This window comes from Heterodontus francisci, chromosome 10, assembly GCF_036365525.1.
Source record: "Heterodontus francisci isolate sHetFra1 chromosome 10, sHetFra1.hap1, whole genome shotgun sequence".
Classification (NCBI taxonomy): domain Eukaryota; kingdom Metazoa; phylum Chordata; class Chondrichthyes; order Heterodontiformes; family Heterodontidae; genus Heterodontus; species Heterodontus francisci.
This window is the reverse complement of record NC_090380.1, coordinates 70,592,705-70,611,135: the sequence shown is the minus strand read 5'-3', so window position 1 is coordinate 70,611,135 and position 18,431 is coordinate 70,592,705. Positions and strand designations below refer to the sequence as shown.

At 41.2% G+C, this 18,431-nt stretch overlaps 1 protein-coding gene across 1 annotated transcript in view; it reads left to right on the top strand.

The window, feature by feature from the left end:
* LOC137374513 (vang-like protein 1) overlaps positions 1-14,737 on the top strand; it is a 49,597-nt gene extending 34,860 nt beyond the window's left edge. Inside the window, exons 5-8 of the mRNA XM_068040708.1 lie at positions 5,726-5,859; positions 8,149-8,281; positions 9,862-10,096; positions 10,827-14,737. Of these exons, the coding sequence (XP_067896809.1) occupies positions 5,726-5,859; positions 8,149-8,281; positions 9,862-10,096; positions 10,827-11,087 (763 nt within the window). The 3' untranslated portion in view covers positions 11,088-14,737. The remainder of the gene's footprint in view (positions 1-5,725; positions 5,860-8,148; positions 8,282-9,861; positions 10,097-10,826) is intronic.
* The last annotated feature ends 3,694 nt before the right edge of the window (positions 14,738-18,431 follow it).

Genomic DNA, 18,431 nt, shown 5'->3' with positions numbered 1-18,431 from the left:
GGCTGAATGTCGAGACAGCTCTGCCCATCATCAGTGGATTCTTGACTCTTAATAAAAATTCTTATCTTGTACTTCTAACCTCTTTAAACATGTTGTGTTAATCTGAAAGCTGATTTCCAATAATGTCAGTGAATCTTGCTTCCCACGGGGATGGGAGGGGTTTGCCAGTACCTAATTCATTTCATCAGTTCTGTCCTGAAGGCTATAAGTGCTACTGCGGCACTCCATTTGATGGATGACTGAAGCCCTCCTGTGCTTCACCTATTCTTTGTGTGCGGCTAATCAGTGTTACTCCTGTTTCTGGCTTCACATAACCTTTATATACTTTCTAGCACAAGTTGCTCATAGCAGTCAGGAGCAGGACACTTTTTAAAATTCTTTCATAGGATCTGGGCATCGCTGGCAAGGCCAGCATTTGTTGTCCATCCCTAAACTAGAGTGGCTTGCTAGGCCATTTCAAAGGGCAGTTAAGAGTCATCCACATTGTTGTGGGTCTGGAGTCACATGTAGGCCAGACCAGCTGGATGGCAGATTTCCTTCCCTAATGCCATTAGTAAACCACAATCGATGATAGTTCCATGGCACCGTTACTGAGACTAGCTTTCAATTCCAGATTTTTATTAATTACATTTCTTAATTAATGAATTTGCATTCCACCAGATGTCGTGGTCCCAGGGCATTAGCATGAACCTGTGGATTACTAGTCCAGTGACATTACCACTACACCACCATCTACCCCCGAATATTATACTACCCTGACCAAGGAGCACTGAGACCAGTTGTGTCGCACTTAATTATGCTGTGGCTGGCCCAACCTGAAATCAAACTTCAGGTCATCAGTGAGATCATGGGCATATTTAATAAACTAAAAGAAAGGCTATGATTATCCACTGTTATTTTGTGTCTTTTATAATCTTTCAGTGAGGTGTTCTTTATGATTTATAGGATCTCATTAGCGCACGGTGTACATTATAAATGATCTTCTCCCAAATTCATGCCTATGTTTCCTGCAGCTTCAAGTTTGATCCTCTCCAATCAGTCAGATTGACATTCATGTGATGGGCGATGGTCCACAATCTTCTCCTCCCCCTCCTCAACCTCACTGTGATATTTAACATGGTCAACCACACCATCCTCCTTCGATGTCTCATCTCCATTGTCCAACTCAGTGGGACTGTTCTCACTTGCCTCCAGTTATATTTATCCATTTCTAGTCAGAGAACCTCCTCCAGCAGCTTCTCTTTCCATTCCGACAGCATCACCTCAGGAATCCCTCCAACAATCCACCTTGACTCCCCACCCTGCCCCCGCCCCCCTCTCTCCCCCCCCCCACCCCCCCCACCCGCCACGTCTACATTGATGCCTAGCTGTCTTCCTCTGTCATCTCTTTCAATCCCTCTGCTGGCTCTTTGCTGTCAGACTATTTGTCCAATATCCAGTCCTGTATGAGGCTCAGTTTTCTCCAGCTTAACTTTGGAAAGACTGAAGCTATTGTCCTCTGCCCCTGCCATAGCTCAATATCCTTGCCACAAACTCCAGCCTCCTCCCTGGCTACTGTTTCACACTGAGTCAGACCGTTTACAGCCTCTGCATCATATTTGACCCCGAAGTTGAGCTTCCAACCCTAGAGCCTTTCCAGCAGAAAGACTGTCTTGTTTTCACCTCTAACATTCTATAATCCACCTTCCATAAACTAGTTCATCCAAAACTCTGCTGCCCGTATCCTGTTAATCCATCACCCCTATCCTTGCTGATCTACATAGGCTTCCAGTTCCCAATGTCTCAAGATTGAAGTTCTCGTCTTTGTGCTTAAATTCCTTCATCACTTCGCTTGTCATATCTCTCTAATTTTCTTCCCCGGAACTCTTTCACTGACTCTGACCACTTGTGCATCCCGTGTGCCTTTGCTGCACTGTTAGCAGCTGCGTCTTCAGCTGCCTCAGCTCCCAAACTCTGGAGTTCCTTCCTTAAACTCCTTAATCTCTTTACCCTGTTCTACTCCTTTAATACCCTCCTTAAAATCCAGCCCTTTGATCAAGCTTTTGGGCACACCTTCTAATATCTCCTCCTTTCTGCCGTGGCATTTTTTGTAATGCCTCCATAAACACCACAGGTCTGTCTTATACATTATATGAATGTATCAATACAACTTATTTACATTGATTTTGGGGATAGATTCAGCATTTACCCCGGATACAGCAAGTTGTCATTCCTTATTTGTGAATCATTGCCAAATATAAAATGCAAACATTGAGAGATATTTTCATATCTACACAAGTTACGGCTTATTCTCTTTCTCTGTCCCATCCTCTCAAAAAGCACAGATGGTGATTATGCTTTACTGGCAATAAGTGCATAGAAACATAGAAAATAGGAGCAGGAGTAGGCCATTCAGGCCTTCGAGCCTGCTGCGCCATTCTTTATGGTCAAGGCTGATCATCCAACTCAGTAACCTGTTCCCACTTTCCCATATCCTTTGATCCCTTTCGCCCCAAGAATTATATGTAACTCCTTCTTGAAAACGTACAATGTTTTGACCTCAAGTGCTTTCTGTGGTTTAGTTTAGTTTAGAGATACAACACCGAACCAGGCCCTTCGGCCCACCGAGTCTGTGCCGCCCATCAACCACCCATTTATATTAATCCTACACTAATTCCATATTCCTACCACATCCCCACCTGTCCCTATATTTCCTTACCACCTACCTACACTAGGGGCAATTTATAATGGACAATTAACCTATCACCCTGCAAGTCTTTGGCATGTGGGAGGAACCCGGAGGAAACCCACGCAGACACAAGGAGAACTTGCAAACTCCACACAGGCAGTACCCAGAATTGAACCCGGGTCGCTGGAGCTGTGAGGCCACTGTGCCGCAGTGAATTCTACAGGCTGACCACTCTCTGGGTGAAGAAATTTCTCCTCATCTGAGTCCTGAAAGGTTTACCCCGTATCCTTAGGCGATGACCCCTGGTTCTGGACTCCCCCGCCATCGGGAACATCCTTCCTGCATCTACCCTGTCAAGTTCTGTTAGAATTTTATAGGGTTCTATGAGATCCCCCCTCACTCTTCAGAACTCCAGCGAATATAATCCTAACCGACTCAATCTCTCCTCATACGTCAGTCCCACCATCCCAGGAATCAGTCCGGTAAACCTCTGCTGCACTCCCTCTATAGCAAGAACATCCTTCCTCAGATAAGGAGAGCAAAATTGCACACAATATTGCAGTTGTGGCCTCACCAAGGCCCTGTACAATTGCAGCAAGACCATCCCTGCTCCTGTAGTCGAATCCTCTCGCTATGAAGGCCAACATACCATTTGCTTTTTTTTTACTGCCTGTTGCACCTGCATGCTTACCTTCAGCGACTTCTGTACGAGAACACCCAGGTCTCGCTGCATGTTCCCTCTCTCTGTTTATAGCCATTCAGATAATAATCTGCCTTCCTGTTTTTGCAACCAAAGTGGATAATCTCACATTTATCCACATTATACTGCATCTGCCATGCATTTGCCCACTCACTCAACTTGTCCAAATCACCCTGAAGCCTCTCTGCATCCTCTTTACAACTCGGCTCCCACCCAGTTTTGTGTCATCTGCAAATTTGGAGATTTTACATTTAGTTCCCTTGTCCCTTAATATAAGTTCCCTTAATATATATTGTAATAGCTGGGGTCCTAGCACCGATCCCTGCGGTACCCCACTAGTTGCTGCCTGCCGTTCGGAAAAAGATCAGTTTATTCCTACTCTTTGTTTCCTGTCTACCAACCAATTTTCTATCCATCACAATACACTACCCCAATCCCATGCGCTTTAATTCTATACGCTAATCTCTTGTGTGGGACTTTGTCGAAAGCCTTCTGAAAGTCCAAATAAACTACATCCACTGGCTCCCCCTCATCAACTCTACTAGTTACATCCTCGAAGAATTCTAGTAGATTTGTCAAGCATGATTTCCCTTTTGTAAATCCATGCTGACTCTATTCGATTCTACCACTGTTCTCCAAGTGCTCTGCTATAAAATCTTTGATAATAGACTCTAGAATTTTCCCCACTACCGACGTCAGGCTGACTGGTCTATAATTCCCTGTTTTCTCTCTACCTCCCTATTTAAATAGTGGGGTTACATTAGCTACCCTCCAATCTGTAGGAATTGTTCCAGAGTCTATAGAATCTTGAAAGATAACCACCAATGCATCCACTATTTCTAGGGCCACTTCCTTAAGTACTCTGGGATGTAGATTATCAGGCCCTGGGGATTTATCGGCCTTCAATCCCATCAATTTCCCCAACACCATTTCTCGACTAATAGTGATTTCCTTCAGTTCCTCCCTCTCACTAAACCCTGTGTTCCCCAACATGTCTGGTATGATATTTGTGTCCTCCTTTGTGAAGACAGAACCAAAGTATGCATTTAGTTGGTCAGCCATTTCTTTATTCCCCATAATACATTCCCCTGTTTCTGACTGTAAGGGACCTACATTTGTCTTCAATCTTTTTCTCTTCACATACCTATAGAAACTTTTAGAGTCAGTTTTTATGTTCCCCGCAAGCTTACTCTCGTACTCTATTTTCCCCTTCTTAATCAATCCCTTGGTCCTCCTTTGTTGAATTCTAAACTGCTCCCAATCCTCAGGTCTGTTGTTTTTCCTGGCAAATTTATATGCCTCTTCCTTGGATCTAATGCTATCTCTAATTTCCCTTGTAAGCCATGGTTTGGCTACCTTTCCCGTTTTACTTTTGCGCCAGACAGGAATAAACAATTGTTGCAGTTCATCCATGCGCTCTTTGAATGTTTGCCATTGCCTATCCACCATCATCCCTTTAAGTAACGTTTCCCAATCCGTCTATAAAATTGCATACCATGGGTTCAGAGAAACTACAATAAATTTTGGCTTTGATCTGCACTTAACTACAGTGGACAGAACAGTTGTTCTAATGAGTAAATCCTAACTCCTTCATTAGTACAATTAAGCCATTGCTTAGCTTAGGTGGATGGTAGATGGCTATGTGGGTGGAGGACTGATGGAAAGTTGAGTACATTGGAAAGGCTTGAAAGAAACAGAATCTAAATATTTGTAAACTGACTAGACATTATTTGAGACAAAACTCTTTCATCACCAAGACTGATGTTAGAAAATGTTGTTTATCCAAGCTGTATTCAACCTACTCTGAAATATTCTACCCCCAATTATACAAAACAGTTTGACTACTAGTTAAAAGGTTTGATTCCTAAAATCTGAATGTAAGCTGAAGTCTGTTCTAGAAGTCTTGATTCTGTCCTCTTCAGTACAATCTAGATAGAACAAAGGGCTAATAGCTCCTGTTCTAATATATACTAAACTGTGATGTGTTACCCCAACTCTCCTTGTTCCTGAGAACTTCAGAATTTTGTTTCAATACATGAAGTTTATTCACCATAATTGGATGTGTCACAAGCAATCATACAGCTGAAGTCCAAAGAAAAGTTCCAGCATTTGTTCAGATGTTAATCTTTGATGATCTAATTAAAATTTATGCCATGGATCAAACAGTTTAAATTGCCCAGAAAGTGCTAAATCCATGTCTAACTCTGACTCCTAAGCAATGTAAGCAAGAACAAGTTTTTAAAAACAAAAAAATCCATTTGGAAAAATCTTTAGTTAGTGACATCTGAGGTAGGATCGGATGAGTTGTTTCGCTGTTCTGTAAATATACGTTCATAAATGTTATCCTGTGATTGCAGTATCCAGCGAGCCGCTCTTGTCATTCTGGAGAATTACTACAAGGATTTTACTGTCCACAACCCAGCGCTCTTGACTGCTGCAAAATCCCGTGCTGCCAAACACATGGCTGGACTGAAAGTCTACAACGTGGATGGTAAGTACATGCAGAAGTAATCCAGCCAGGATATGACCCTCAAAAAATGTTCCCCACTTCATGCGAGTTCAGCTTTATATTTTAAGGACTTGCTAAATGACCATCGTAGAATGGGTTTTGAAATGCCAGAGAAAAATATAGATGATAGAATTCTTACTATTGTGCATCATCAACAGAATTTCACGCATGTGAACCCACAAAACTTGGAAATACGGAAGGACAGCTTCAAATCAACAATGTTCAACTGATAAACAGTCCTGAATTAAGGCCTGTGACCAAAGCCAAAAAGTTAAATTCCCTGGGTGATGCAAAGTGTAGTTTCTGGTGCCTGTAGGGCATCCCTCCTCCTCTCCCAAGAAATTTTGATTCTTGGTACAATTGATATGTGAGAAAAATGGACCCTTGTGAAAAGATTCAATGCTGTCAAAGGCCCACCACCTCCCAGGTAAGTCTTACTCGCCTGTATACCAGAAATATGCACTGCTTTCTCCTTGGCACTGCTGTTAGAATTCCAGTTGAGTTAGAGCCTGTAAACATGTCTTCCCAGCTGGAACCCCCACAGCAGTAGACCTCAAGCTGCAGTGTAAGTGACCCCTGAATATTGCTGAGAAGGACACACTGCAGCAAAATCCCATGTTTAAATAGATGAGAGAGAATCTTGCTTTGATGATAGCCTAAGGGGTTGGGGTTTGGTTACTCTCTTCAAAAGTACACTTCTCCAGCTTCTCCTTCAGCTTGGTGAAGAGCCACCGTACCAGGTCTTTACGAGGGCCTCATTCACACTTATTTCTTGTGGATAACATGTTTGGTAATGTTGCATTGAACTGGCTGGCAAGCAACATACAAAAGTGGATCAAGAAAGATACTCTAAATGAAAGCTAATTGTTCACAAATCTTTAAAAATAGTAAAAGAATTGTGATTTTTTATTGTCTTTAGGAAATTTAAACTCAAAGCTGCAAAATGAGTCAGGCTCATGTTAGACATGATGATCCATAGACTTGATTTCATGCTTTTCTGAGTTCCCAATCTTGGCCACATTTCTGTGATGAACTGAAGCTTGGTGACTCCTCACAGGTGTGAGGATGTAGCTGAGGGTATATTTCCCTTATTCTGTTTCATACCTTTTTCTAAGACATTCAATCTAACACACTTCTCATGTAAAGACCAAAGATGCTGTATGCCCTCAAGTAGTGATTGGGGGAGACTGTGTCATAGTGGTAATGTCACAGTAATCCAGAGGCCCAGGCTAATGTCCTGGGGACACGAGTTCAAATTCCACTATGGCAGCTGGTGAAATTTAAATTCAATCAATTAATTAATTCAATTAATTAATAAAGTTCTGGATTTGAAAGCTCGGCTCATAATTGTATCATGAAGCTATCATTGATTGTCGTAAAAACCCATCTGGTTCACTAATGCTCTTTAGGGAAGGAAATCTGCTATCCTTACCTGGTCTGGCCTACATGTGATTCCAGATCCATAGCAATGTGGTTGACTCTTAACTGCCCTTTGAAATGACCTAGCAAGCCATCATGGGCAACAAATGTGATGCCTACATCCCATGAAAGAATTTTTTTAAAACTCATTCATTATCAGAATTTATTAAGAGATTTCTGACAGTTTTCATAAATGTAAAATTGAAAATTGAATCTTCTTGCTGTCAATAGAAATTATATTGTATGTGATTTACATCGGATTAGGAGAGATTTTGTAAGTACATGTGAGGGGACATGAAGTTATTGAAAAGCTGTCTTTATTCTACAAGCAAAGAAGACAAACAATTAAGGTGGAAGTAAACTGATGCAGGTCTGCTTCATGAGTGGAATGAACGTGGTATTCAGAGACTTCATATGCTGTATTCTGTTTACCGGTATAGAGTCTGATTTAGGAAACTGAGACTATACTGTTGTCCCATTGATGCTGTGCCCTATTTACTTTTCCATGCATCACTGCTCTCCATCAATTGCAGAAGTACATCTGGCAGCAGCTCGCAAGACCCTTGAAATTGTGTGTCCATGCTGCTGCTGGAGCAAGGCAAGACCAAGTCATTTACATTTTTAACTGAAGCCAATGGCAAAAGACTCATATGTTTGTTTTCAGCTGCAATTTTATAATCCTTAAAAATTATTTTGTGAGACATGATTTAAAAATTGGGTTACATATCATGAATTAACTATTAGACTGCTCAGGTATAGCTGTGGCGAGCACCACAGGTGCTTGCTGATGGTCAGTTTAGTTTCTTAACAGTAGCAGCGTTTATTCATCCCTTACAATTTAATTACTCATAGGTCCTGGAAACAATGCAGCTGGACAGTCTCGTGCAATGATTGCCGCAGCAGCAAGAAGACGTGATTCAAGTCACAATGAGCTGTACTATGAAGAAGCAGAACATGATCGTAGGGTGAGGAAGCGGCGTGCAAGGTAATGGAAATATCTGAATATGTCAAATAACAGGCTCACTCAACATGGGGAAGTCTGGAAATATATTGTAAGGAACATACTTTTAAGTTGTCATTCTCTGTCATTCTATAAAGAATAGGGCTTTCCCATTTGGGAGGTGGAAGTGAGAGTGTCATAGCTACTTTTAGTTCAGTTTAAAGAGAATGTTAATTTAGTGTGAATGAATGGTATTGTGATAACAGTGTGGACAGTAAGACCAAGGCTTTCCGGCCTAATCCAGACAGGTTTGCAACAGATCTGGGGTGGTTGGGGTTGGAAATGTGCTTGAGGATATGCTTGGCCATGTACTAGTCTCTCCCTCCCATTTTCTAGTAGGTGGGCCTGGTGGCCTAAAGTGTGTAGTCAGACACATACTGATGAAATTAAAATGAGGGAAACATGACCTCCCATGTTCAGTAGTAGCAGAGGGAGCCTCAAAGGTATAATTGTATGAAGACCTGTGCAAGAGTACAGCTGTGCATGAGTATAGTAGAAATGCAAAAATTTTAACAAAAAAAATTCTTTGCACAGCTGCTGCTGCCTTCAAGTTACATTAGTTCCTCCACAGCAAATTCTGTCCTGCTCTGGTGCAGAAATACAGCCCGTAACATCTTTGGCAGACAGAGATCCTAACCCAACAATGATGTCCTCTTCCGCAGCCCACCTCAGACAGAATAGGTCATAGTGCCATCTAGTCTACTAGTACCTACGTTCAAAAATACGGTTGTCAAAGGAGAGAGAGAACTGACTCAATGGCCTGTCCCAGTTGGACACATGAATGTTAGTGTGGTCTTTTTGAAAAAAATTATTTGCAGGTGTATTTCATTCGGTTTTCATAGCCTGGCTGCATTTGAGGTTATTTTCCACAGCAGTCAGCACAAAGAGACTCCTGGCAATGCGCAAAATAGTTTTTGCTCAAGGAGGGTAAATTTTAACTTCAGTGGGCATCATAAAACTGGAGATAGTGGGTTGGCCACCCATTATACAACTCCTCTGATTTCCCTTTCGGATGGGGTGTATAATGGGCAGTGCATTATATCACACCCGTTTTGAGTCCCATCATAGTTGAATTTTACTTCAAGGTTTTTAATTCCTTTTTTTGTCCAGAGACACAGATAATTTTGGTCACTGTTGCAAGAAGTAATAAATAAATTATAACGAAGATGACCTATTTTTGTTTTAAATTGCCAGTTGTGGAAGGATTGGGAGCAGAATAGTGTTCAAATTAACCTGACTAAATAGCTTAAAATATTATGAAGCATTCTACTTCCATTGATAAAAGGGACTCTACACAGCATTTAACTAAAACTACTTTGCATGTAACCTAATTATTTCTTACTGTGTTTGCTATTGGGCAGTACACCACAGCTATTTTAACCAGCATCCCTGCGATTAAACCTGATATTCTGAACATAATTTCTAATGTGGATATGAGACATGGTTGATATTCATTCTGTTACATTTCACTCCAAGGAATAAAGCATGGAAGGAGACAGGTATTTAATTGGAAAAGTTGAGGAAACTGATCATTTCTGCTTTCTCTCTGGCTTGTGTTTCTCCAGGTTGGTGGTTGCAGTTGAAGAGGCTTTTACTCACATTAGGCGACTTCAGGATGACGAGCAACAGAAAGCTCCTGGAGAGGTGATGGACCCTTTGAATGCAGCACAGTCTATCTTTCCTTCAATGGCGAGAGCTTTACAGAAATATCTCCGAACTACCAGACAACAGCACTACCACACCATGGAGAGTATCCTACAGCACCTGGCATTCTGTGTTACCAACAACATGACACCAAAGGTATTTCAAAATCTGTTAAAATAAGGTACTGATGCAAAATGATTGCTGATCAGAACAAGATTGGCATACCCAGAAAAACCTGCTTATAATGCAGATCCTACACCAGAAATTCATAATTCGACCAAAATGTAAATTGCTTCTAGACTGTATAGTTTTAAATGGAGAAGCTTGTAAACCAAGTAGTCACTTTCCAGACTGTACTGTGGAATCTGTTAGTTACCTGTCAAACCTGGCTTTCTAGCTATAGCTTAAGAACTGTGTGGCTGGGGAGAAACTCGAGATGGAATAACTGGCTTTTGTGTGGGATTAACCCAATAAAGGGAATGAAGGAGAAAATCGTACTTAAGAGGATTCCTCCCTTATTTTAACATTATTCAGCAGAATAATCTATATAATAAAAATGTATGAAATAGATTGCATTAAAATATTGACTAATTAACATCTGCCCATAAACTAAATTACTAACCATAAATTTTAAATTGTTTATTTTGCTATTCCCTTTCTCATGTTCTAATGAGATTTCTGATATCTGAAAATTTATCAGAACTAGGGAATTAATGAGAATTGACTTGGTGAGCTATCTTGAAAACTCCTCAGATGTACATGTTCTGCTTTTTATTGAGACTTGGGGCATATAATTTCACTTTTCCTCTGATTTATTGTGTGGCAAAGGTTTCTTTTGTGTGTTTCAAAGCTTTCTCCCCTTCCACATGTTTTATTTTATTTATAGGCCTTTTTGGAACGTTATCTGAACCCAGGACCCACCCTTCAGTATGATAAGAACAGATGGTTGGCCAGTCAGTGGACACTGAGTAGTGAAGAGGCGGTGACCAATGGCCTGAAGGATGGTTTGGTTTTCACTCTGAAATGTCTTGACTTCAGTCTGATAGTGGTAGTGAAAAAAATCCCTTTCATCAAACTCTCTGAAGAGTTCATCGACCCAAAATCTCACAAGTTCGTGTTGCGTCTTCAGTCCGAGACATCAGTGTAAGCTGTTAATACCAAGGACACGTGGCAGATCAGTCAGATAATCCAACTGCACTTTGGATGGGGTCGGGTGTTATCTTTTGACCATGTTTAGATTTTTTTTTCCCTAAATACTGGTGACCTAAATTTTCTGGTATTAATCTTCAAGAAAAAGTACTCCACCTATCATGGGCTTGCCTGTTTTGCTCCGATTGATGAGGACTGTTATCAGCCTGCTTCCAGATACCAGCATTCTAGCAATGGACCTCTAGAAACCTGAACATTTTCCATATTGAGAGAAATGCACTGTCTTTCTACTTGTTTCTAGAGACTCTATTCTTTTGTATGTTGACCATCTTGCCCTCTGGAGAAAGTTCTTCGGAAGCCCTCAATTGTATTTCTAGAGATTTGGGCCTTCGTTTGAAAAGACTTGTGACACTGGCTGTCGATGGCGATTTCTAGAAACCTGTTCTGCAAATGAAGATGTAGATAGATCCCATCTTTCCAGTCCTAGTGTTCTAGAGAACCGGCCTTTCCAAGAAAATGTGCTTGGAAAATTTGGTTCACAAATGTAGACTTGCACAGTGTAAGCATTGTTACAATATAGATAGTGTTTTATCCAATATGTGGAGTTTATGTAGATGTATTACCTTAGGCAGGTAATGTAAAGATAGGGAAGAACTTCCCTTTCCAACCCACCCCCAACACTAACACAAAATTGGAAGTAATTTCAGTTATATCACTTTAAGAGGGCTTGGGAAGTGCTTGAATAAACACTAAGATATGTGTTTGGGACACTAGAGCACATTTGTACAGCAAAGAAAGAGCATTAATTTTATCTTTCATGTGTTTTTAAATCATGCACACTAAAAATCAGTGACGCATGTATTTCTGAAAGGTTCAGGCATGTAAAATACTTCATATTTCATTTTGTTTAATATCTTGGGATCTGCCCAGTAGGAACTGCATTCTTTAACTGAGGACTCTGTAACTCATTTTCTTCACACTTTTACCTCTGGTAGTGCAATGCAGAATGTGCCCTGCTGGCTCACCTCTTGCCCACAATGCACTGCACTCCCACTTAAGGAATTTTTATACAGAAATATTTGCTGTCAAAATTCTGAGAAATAATTTACTCTTTTTTACTTTTTTTAACGGTTGTGGCCTTTGAATCTTTTATTTTTTAACAGATAACTTTGTTTTAAGCAATTTTTTAAATTGACATTTCTTGTAAAGAATGTTTTATCAGATCAGGAGCAGAGTACCATATTTGTCCTTTGTGTATGTCAGACCGAGCCGAGCAACCATCTAAATATTTGTCAAACTGGTTCCAACAGAAAATGATTTTGGCTTGTTTTTACCTGAAGTCAAATATTCTATGACAGCGAATTTACTAATTGATCTTACAGCAAGGTTTGATTTCTGTTGCTAAATTTTAGTATCTTTTGACTTTGCCCGAAAGTTAATTGGTACATTAGAGATTTTTATGCATTGATTGATGGGATGTGTCGTGTCAGGACATCTTTCTCTGTCTCCTCGTTCAGTTTTCTTTAATATTTAATTGCAGAATAAATAGTACCACAGAGAATGGCAATGTGCAAAGTAAAACCACAAGTCTGGTAACCCAGTAGCTTGAGGGGTACAATATCAGGGCTGCCTGCCATTTGGTTGAACTCTGTGAGCTTTCAGCTGGGCCACTGGATGAGGCATCACATGAAAGCTGGATACTTTGGGATGAAAATTAGATCTGACATTGATTCATGCTTCTGCTATGTAGTCAATTGCAAAGTACTGTTGACAGTGAGCTTGAAGAAGTTTATGGCAGCTGTGTGGAGAAAGGTGTGGTCATACTAGTACATTTTAAAGTCCCAACTTGCACAGTTGGAGTGAAAATGGAGGACAAAATAACATGGGTGGAAAAAAAACTGGGAAAATGGCCTATAAAGTTGATGCAATGTCTTGGTACATCACTTGCCTAGAATGTAGTAGCACTGAATCTTCATTGCCTGGGACCAAAAGATCTCTCTGTAGGAGCTAGGCACAGTGTCATTGAAACAGGTACAGACTGATCTTATTATAGCAGAAAAGGACTTGTCTGCCAGTTGTAGCCGTAAAGAATTGTTGAATCACCTTCTGTTCCCTCTAGTGGAATACAGTATGACTGGAACAACCTTTGCACACAAAGGCTCTTAACAAACTTTAAATACAGAAGCTGTGTAATTACTGAATCAAGAGTAGCTGTTCTGTTACAGGCAGATAGGAAATGCATTTCTTTATGCATTATCTCTGCCACCACTACCTCAAATTTCATGTAGCATTCCTCCGAACAGGTTGTTGATTAAATTGGCCTTATACCTGTCACTTGAAATGTAACCACAAATGCTAACTAACTATATGGGTCCAACTGGCTTAATTTAAAGGGTTTTGTGTGCATTTTAAGAAAGTAAACTTTTATAGTTGTTTAGACCTATGTGGCACAATATAAAAATGTCTGAGTTCTGCTGGAAATCTTTAGGTGCCACATAGCATTAACGATCTTCAGGCATACAGGTCCCTCTCTGAGTGCTGAAAATCCAGCGTGATCCCTGAAGGAACACACTCTGCATAGAACAGTCTCTGATGCCTGTGATACTGCCTTTTCTTTCATTTCCTGTTGTGCTGTTCATTTACTAATGACTGCTTCACCCCTGAGAATTCTTGGGTGCCACTTACTCAAACCACTGCACCATTGCCAAAGATAGTCCTACTGCACCCCACCCTGTGAATCAGTGGGTAGGAGAGGTCATATTAAATATTTATAATTTCCTCTGAAGAGAAATAAACAATACTTAATGGAAAACGTCATCTATAATTTGTTGAATAGTTGGGCAGGTGACCTGTATAAGTCTCAAAATCTCAATCCTACCTGATATTTTTTTCTTGAGAGTAAAGCTCCTGTTTTCAGTAGGAATTTACTAACAGTACCTGGGACTGGCAGATTGCAGAACTAAATCATCTTGCATTCTATATCATACAAAGCAATTAGAATCTGCTGTATACAGTTCTCCATTCTGTTTATAATCTGCAAAAGTCAGAATGTTTTATGACTAAGAAGCTGGCCTCCTTGATTAACAGGGATATCCCACAAATGTTTGTGTTATGCAGCTTGATTCCATTGTGGTCTCTGTGAATGTAAAATGCAACATATACGCAACAGTGTCACTGTAAAGCAAAAAGAAAGGTGGAAATGAGATCCTATAGGATTCTGGCAGCCAAAGCCATTGCTATAAGATTGATTGGTAAACTCACTTGTGAGGTTTCTAGTCTTGTGAAAGTGTTATTGAAGTGTCACTATGTAACTACTGTACACACTTAATTTTATACAGGAACTAATTTTTAAATGATTTCTATTGAATATCCTTGTAACAGAGCCAAGGACTAACCATCAGCTTCTGCACCTTGTACAGAAACAAAATTTGCAGATTTTAGGGTCATTATTTGGAGTTACTGAATTTTTAATCTACTTCAATTGAATAGGTGCATGATAGACACTAACAATTGTGTGTGTATGTAGCCTTAGTAATTTATTTCTTTTTGGAATCATTCTCTAAATTTTACATTTTTGTAACAAACTGCAAAATGTTTTTTCCACATCAGGTTTTGTACATGGAGTCTCCTGAAAAATAAAGAGGAAAACTAGAGTTGGCCTGCCTCTGTTTCAGTAAATTGCTTTTATTTAATTTGTTTTCAGGGGTTGGCAATGTTGACCAGGCTGCAATTATTGATAGTCCTTGTGATAGTCCCATGATTTGTTAGGTAGGGAAAATCTTGGCATCCAACTCAACCTATAACTGAACTTCAAACACTATATCCTATTTGTTAGCAGCATTGCTTACTTTCACCTCCTAGAACACCAGCAGCTCTGCCCTTAGCTTACCTATCACCAGTGAAATCCTTATTCATGCTTTTGCCACCTCTAAGATCTATCTAGTTGCACAGTGAATGTCAGTGAACATCAACAATGGGAAATAATACTGTAGAGTATTGGAGTTCCAGTGCATTATGATAGAGTAGTATGTTGCAGGTCTGTACTGGTCCTTAAATGGTGAGACTGGAAACACATGATGACATTGTGAGGTAATATCATGCAAAGATTAGGCATTTCCTACGTCAGACACAGTACTCAGAGGCAATTATCCCAGCCCACTGGTGAAGCTCTTTAAAAGTAGGAAAGTACAGTGACATAAGTAAATTGGCAAACATTTTACTCAAGGTCCCACAACAGCTGCCTCATAGAAAATGAAGGACTAGTATTGCAAATTAGGACATGTTGCTTCTATCACATAGTTAAAGAAAGGGAAAGCCTTTGTTTCCTTAAGCACATCAAGCGTGCCATGCGCTTCAGGAGCACGTATTGTAATTCCATTGCATCAGGCAAGAGACCATCCACATTTGTAACACAAAACCAAAATACTACAGTGCTGGAAATTTGAAATAAAAAGAGAAAATGCTCAATACTTTAATCAGAACTGGGAAAAGTTAAAAATATAATAGAATTTGAGCAAGTGAGGCAGGAGGGTAGGAAAAACAAAAGGGAAGATCTGTGATCGGGTGGAGGGCAGGAGAGATTAAATGGCAAAAGGCTTTATGGTACAAGGCCAAAGGGAGTGGTCATGGGACAAGTAAAGAAACAAGATGTGTCTAGAGGAATAAAAACACAAAATGTTGGAAATGCGCAGCAGGTCCAGCAGCATCTGGAGAGTGAGTTAACATTTCAGCTCTGACCTTTCATCAGAACAAGATTTTCTGTTTTTATTTCAGATTTCCAGCATCTGCAATATTTTGCTTTTGTATACATGTCTCGAGGAGATGTGAACAGCTGCCATCCGATAGCAAAGGAAATGAGAAAAAAAAACAGCAGAGAAAAACAAGACAAAATGGGGGCGGGGGATACAATCTAAAATTGTTGAATGCAATGTCGAGTCCAGAAGACTAAAGTGCCAAGTTGAAAGATGAGGTGCTGTTCCACAAGCTTGTGTTGAGCTTCATTGGAACACAGCAGCAGGCGAAGAGCAATCAGAGTGGGAGCAAGGTGGAGAATTAAAATGATAGGTGACTGGAGGCTCGGGGTCATGCTGTTGGACTGAATGGACATGTTCCACAAAGCAGTCACCCAGTCTGCGTTTAGTCTCCCAGATGTAAAGGAGACCGTATTGTGAGCAGTAAATACATTATACTAAATTAAAAGAGGTACAAGTAAATTGCTGTTTCATCTGGAAGGACCATTTGGGAGCTTGGATGCGAGAAAGGAGGAGATAAGAGGGCAGGTGTTTCATCTCCTGCGCTTGTATGGACAGGGATGATGTATTGGGATGACTGAGGAATGAACCAGGGTACTGTAGATGAAACAGTCCTTTCATAATGCTGAAAGGGGAGGAGAAGATATGTTTAGTGGTGGCATCATGCTGGAGGTGGCAGAAATGTTAGAGGATGATCTGTTGAATACAGAGGCTGGTGGGGTGGAAGGGTGGGAGCAGAAGTGGGGAGGGGAAAGGAAGAAGGGAATAACGTGAATTTTTGGTGGTAGCTGAAGAGAATCTTGTCAAGATTACGTTGATGCTTCTCTAAAACTTGTTGATGTAATAATAATCCTATGGTGGTTCTGGGAGGGAGAGGAAAGGGTGAGAGCAGAAGTGCATGAAATAAAATGGACACAAATGAGCGCCCGTCAATCACGGTGCAGAGGAATTCTTACTTGAGGAATAGGAAGATGTATTGGAAACACTTGCATAGAGGTTTGTATGATAACAGATGGAGAAACTGGGAGAATGGAATAGAATCCCTACAGGAAGCAGTGTGTGAGGAAGTGCAATCAAGATAACTGGGAGTCAGTGGGCTTATAGTCAATATTTTTAGCCTATCCCCAGAAATGGAGACAAAGAAGTCAAGGAAGGGAAGGAAAGAGTCAGAGTTGGGAAATGTGAAAGTGTCAGAAGAGTGGAAATTGGAAGCAAAATCAAAAATTTTCCAGTTCAAGACGAGAACAAGAAACTGCACCGATATGGTCATCAAAGTACCTGAAAAAGATGGAGGGGGCCTGAGTAGGACTGGGAACAAAGAATGTGGCACATATACCACAAAAAGGCAGGCATAGGTAGGACCCATGTGGGTACCATTAGCCACAACTTATTTGGAGGAAGGAGGTGGAGTTGAAGGGGAAGTTGTTCAATGTGATGACAAGCCCAGTAGAGGTGAGCCCGAATTCCGGACCTGGAAGCCCGACCCGCCCCAAACCAACACACATCGTCAGGACCCGTCAGGTCGGTTGGTAGGCCTTAACTTTAGTACATGGGTAAAGGCCTGCTATCTGACCTGACCTCGACAGGATTCGACGGCATGTGTCGGGTTGGGGTCGGGCTTCCGGGTCCAGCATTCAGACTTGGGCCGGGTTTCCTTTGCACACCTCTAAAATCCAGCTAGGCAGAGGAGGGTGATGGATGGAGACTGGTTGTTCAAGGAAGAAGTGGAGAGCTCTCTGACCATCCTGGTGGGGGATGGAGGTGTAGAGGGATTGGAAGTCCATGGTGAATCGGCGATGGTTAGGGCCAGGAAACTGGAAACTGTCGGATTGCATCTAAACTGGAGGGGGACCAATATCCTTGCGGGGAGGTTTGCTAGTACTACTCAGGAGGGTTTAAACTAGCAGGGGGGTGGGACCCAAAGTAGTAATCTCTCAGATGAGATAGTTGAGGAAAATGTAAAGGTTAAAGCAAGCAAGTCCAGTAGGAAGGCCCGGGCAGAGGCAGGACAGAGAGCATAGAAGGTCTGATAGGCTAAACTGCATTTACTTTAATGCAAGAAGCTTTACCGGTAAGGGAGATGAACTCAGAGCATGGATCGGTACATGGGATTGTGATATTATAGCTATTACGGAAACGTGGTTGAGGGATGGGCAGGACTGGCAGCTCAATGTTCTGGGGTACTGATCCTTCCGGCGTGACAGGTGGAGGTAAGAGAGGAGGGGGAGTTGCACTATTGAATAGGGAGGACATCACGGCAGTACTTAGCGAGGATATCCTGGGGGGAATGTCCAAAAAGGCCATATGGGTAGAACTTAGAAATAAGAAAGGGGTGATCACTTTGATGGGATTATACTATAGGCCTCCCAATAGTCAGAGGGAAGTGGAGGAGCATATATTTAAGGAAATCAGATAGGTGTAGGAATTATAGGGTTGTAATAGGAGGTGATTTTAACTTCCCTAATATTGACTGGGACTGCCTTAGTGCTAAGGGATCAGATGGGGAAGAATTTGTTAAGTCTGTCTAGGATAGTTTTCTGAAGGAGTATGTGGATGGCCCTACTAGAGAAGGAGAGAAGGGGCTACACACA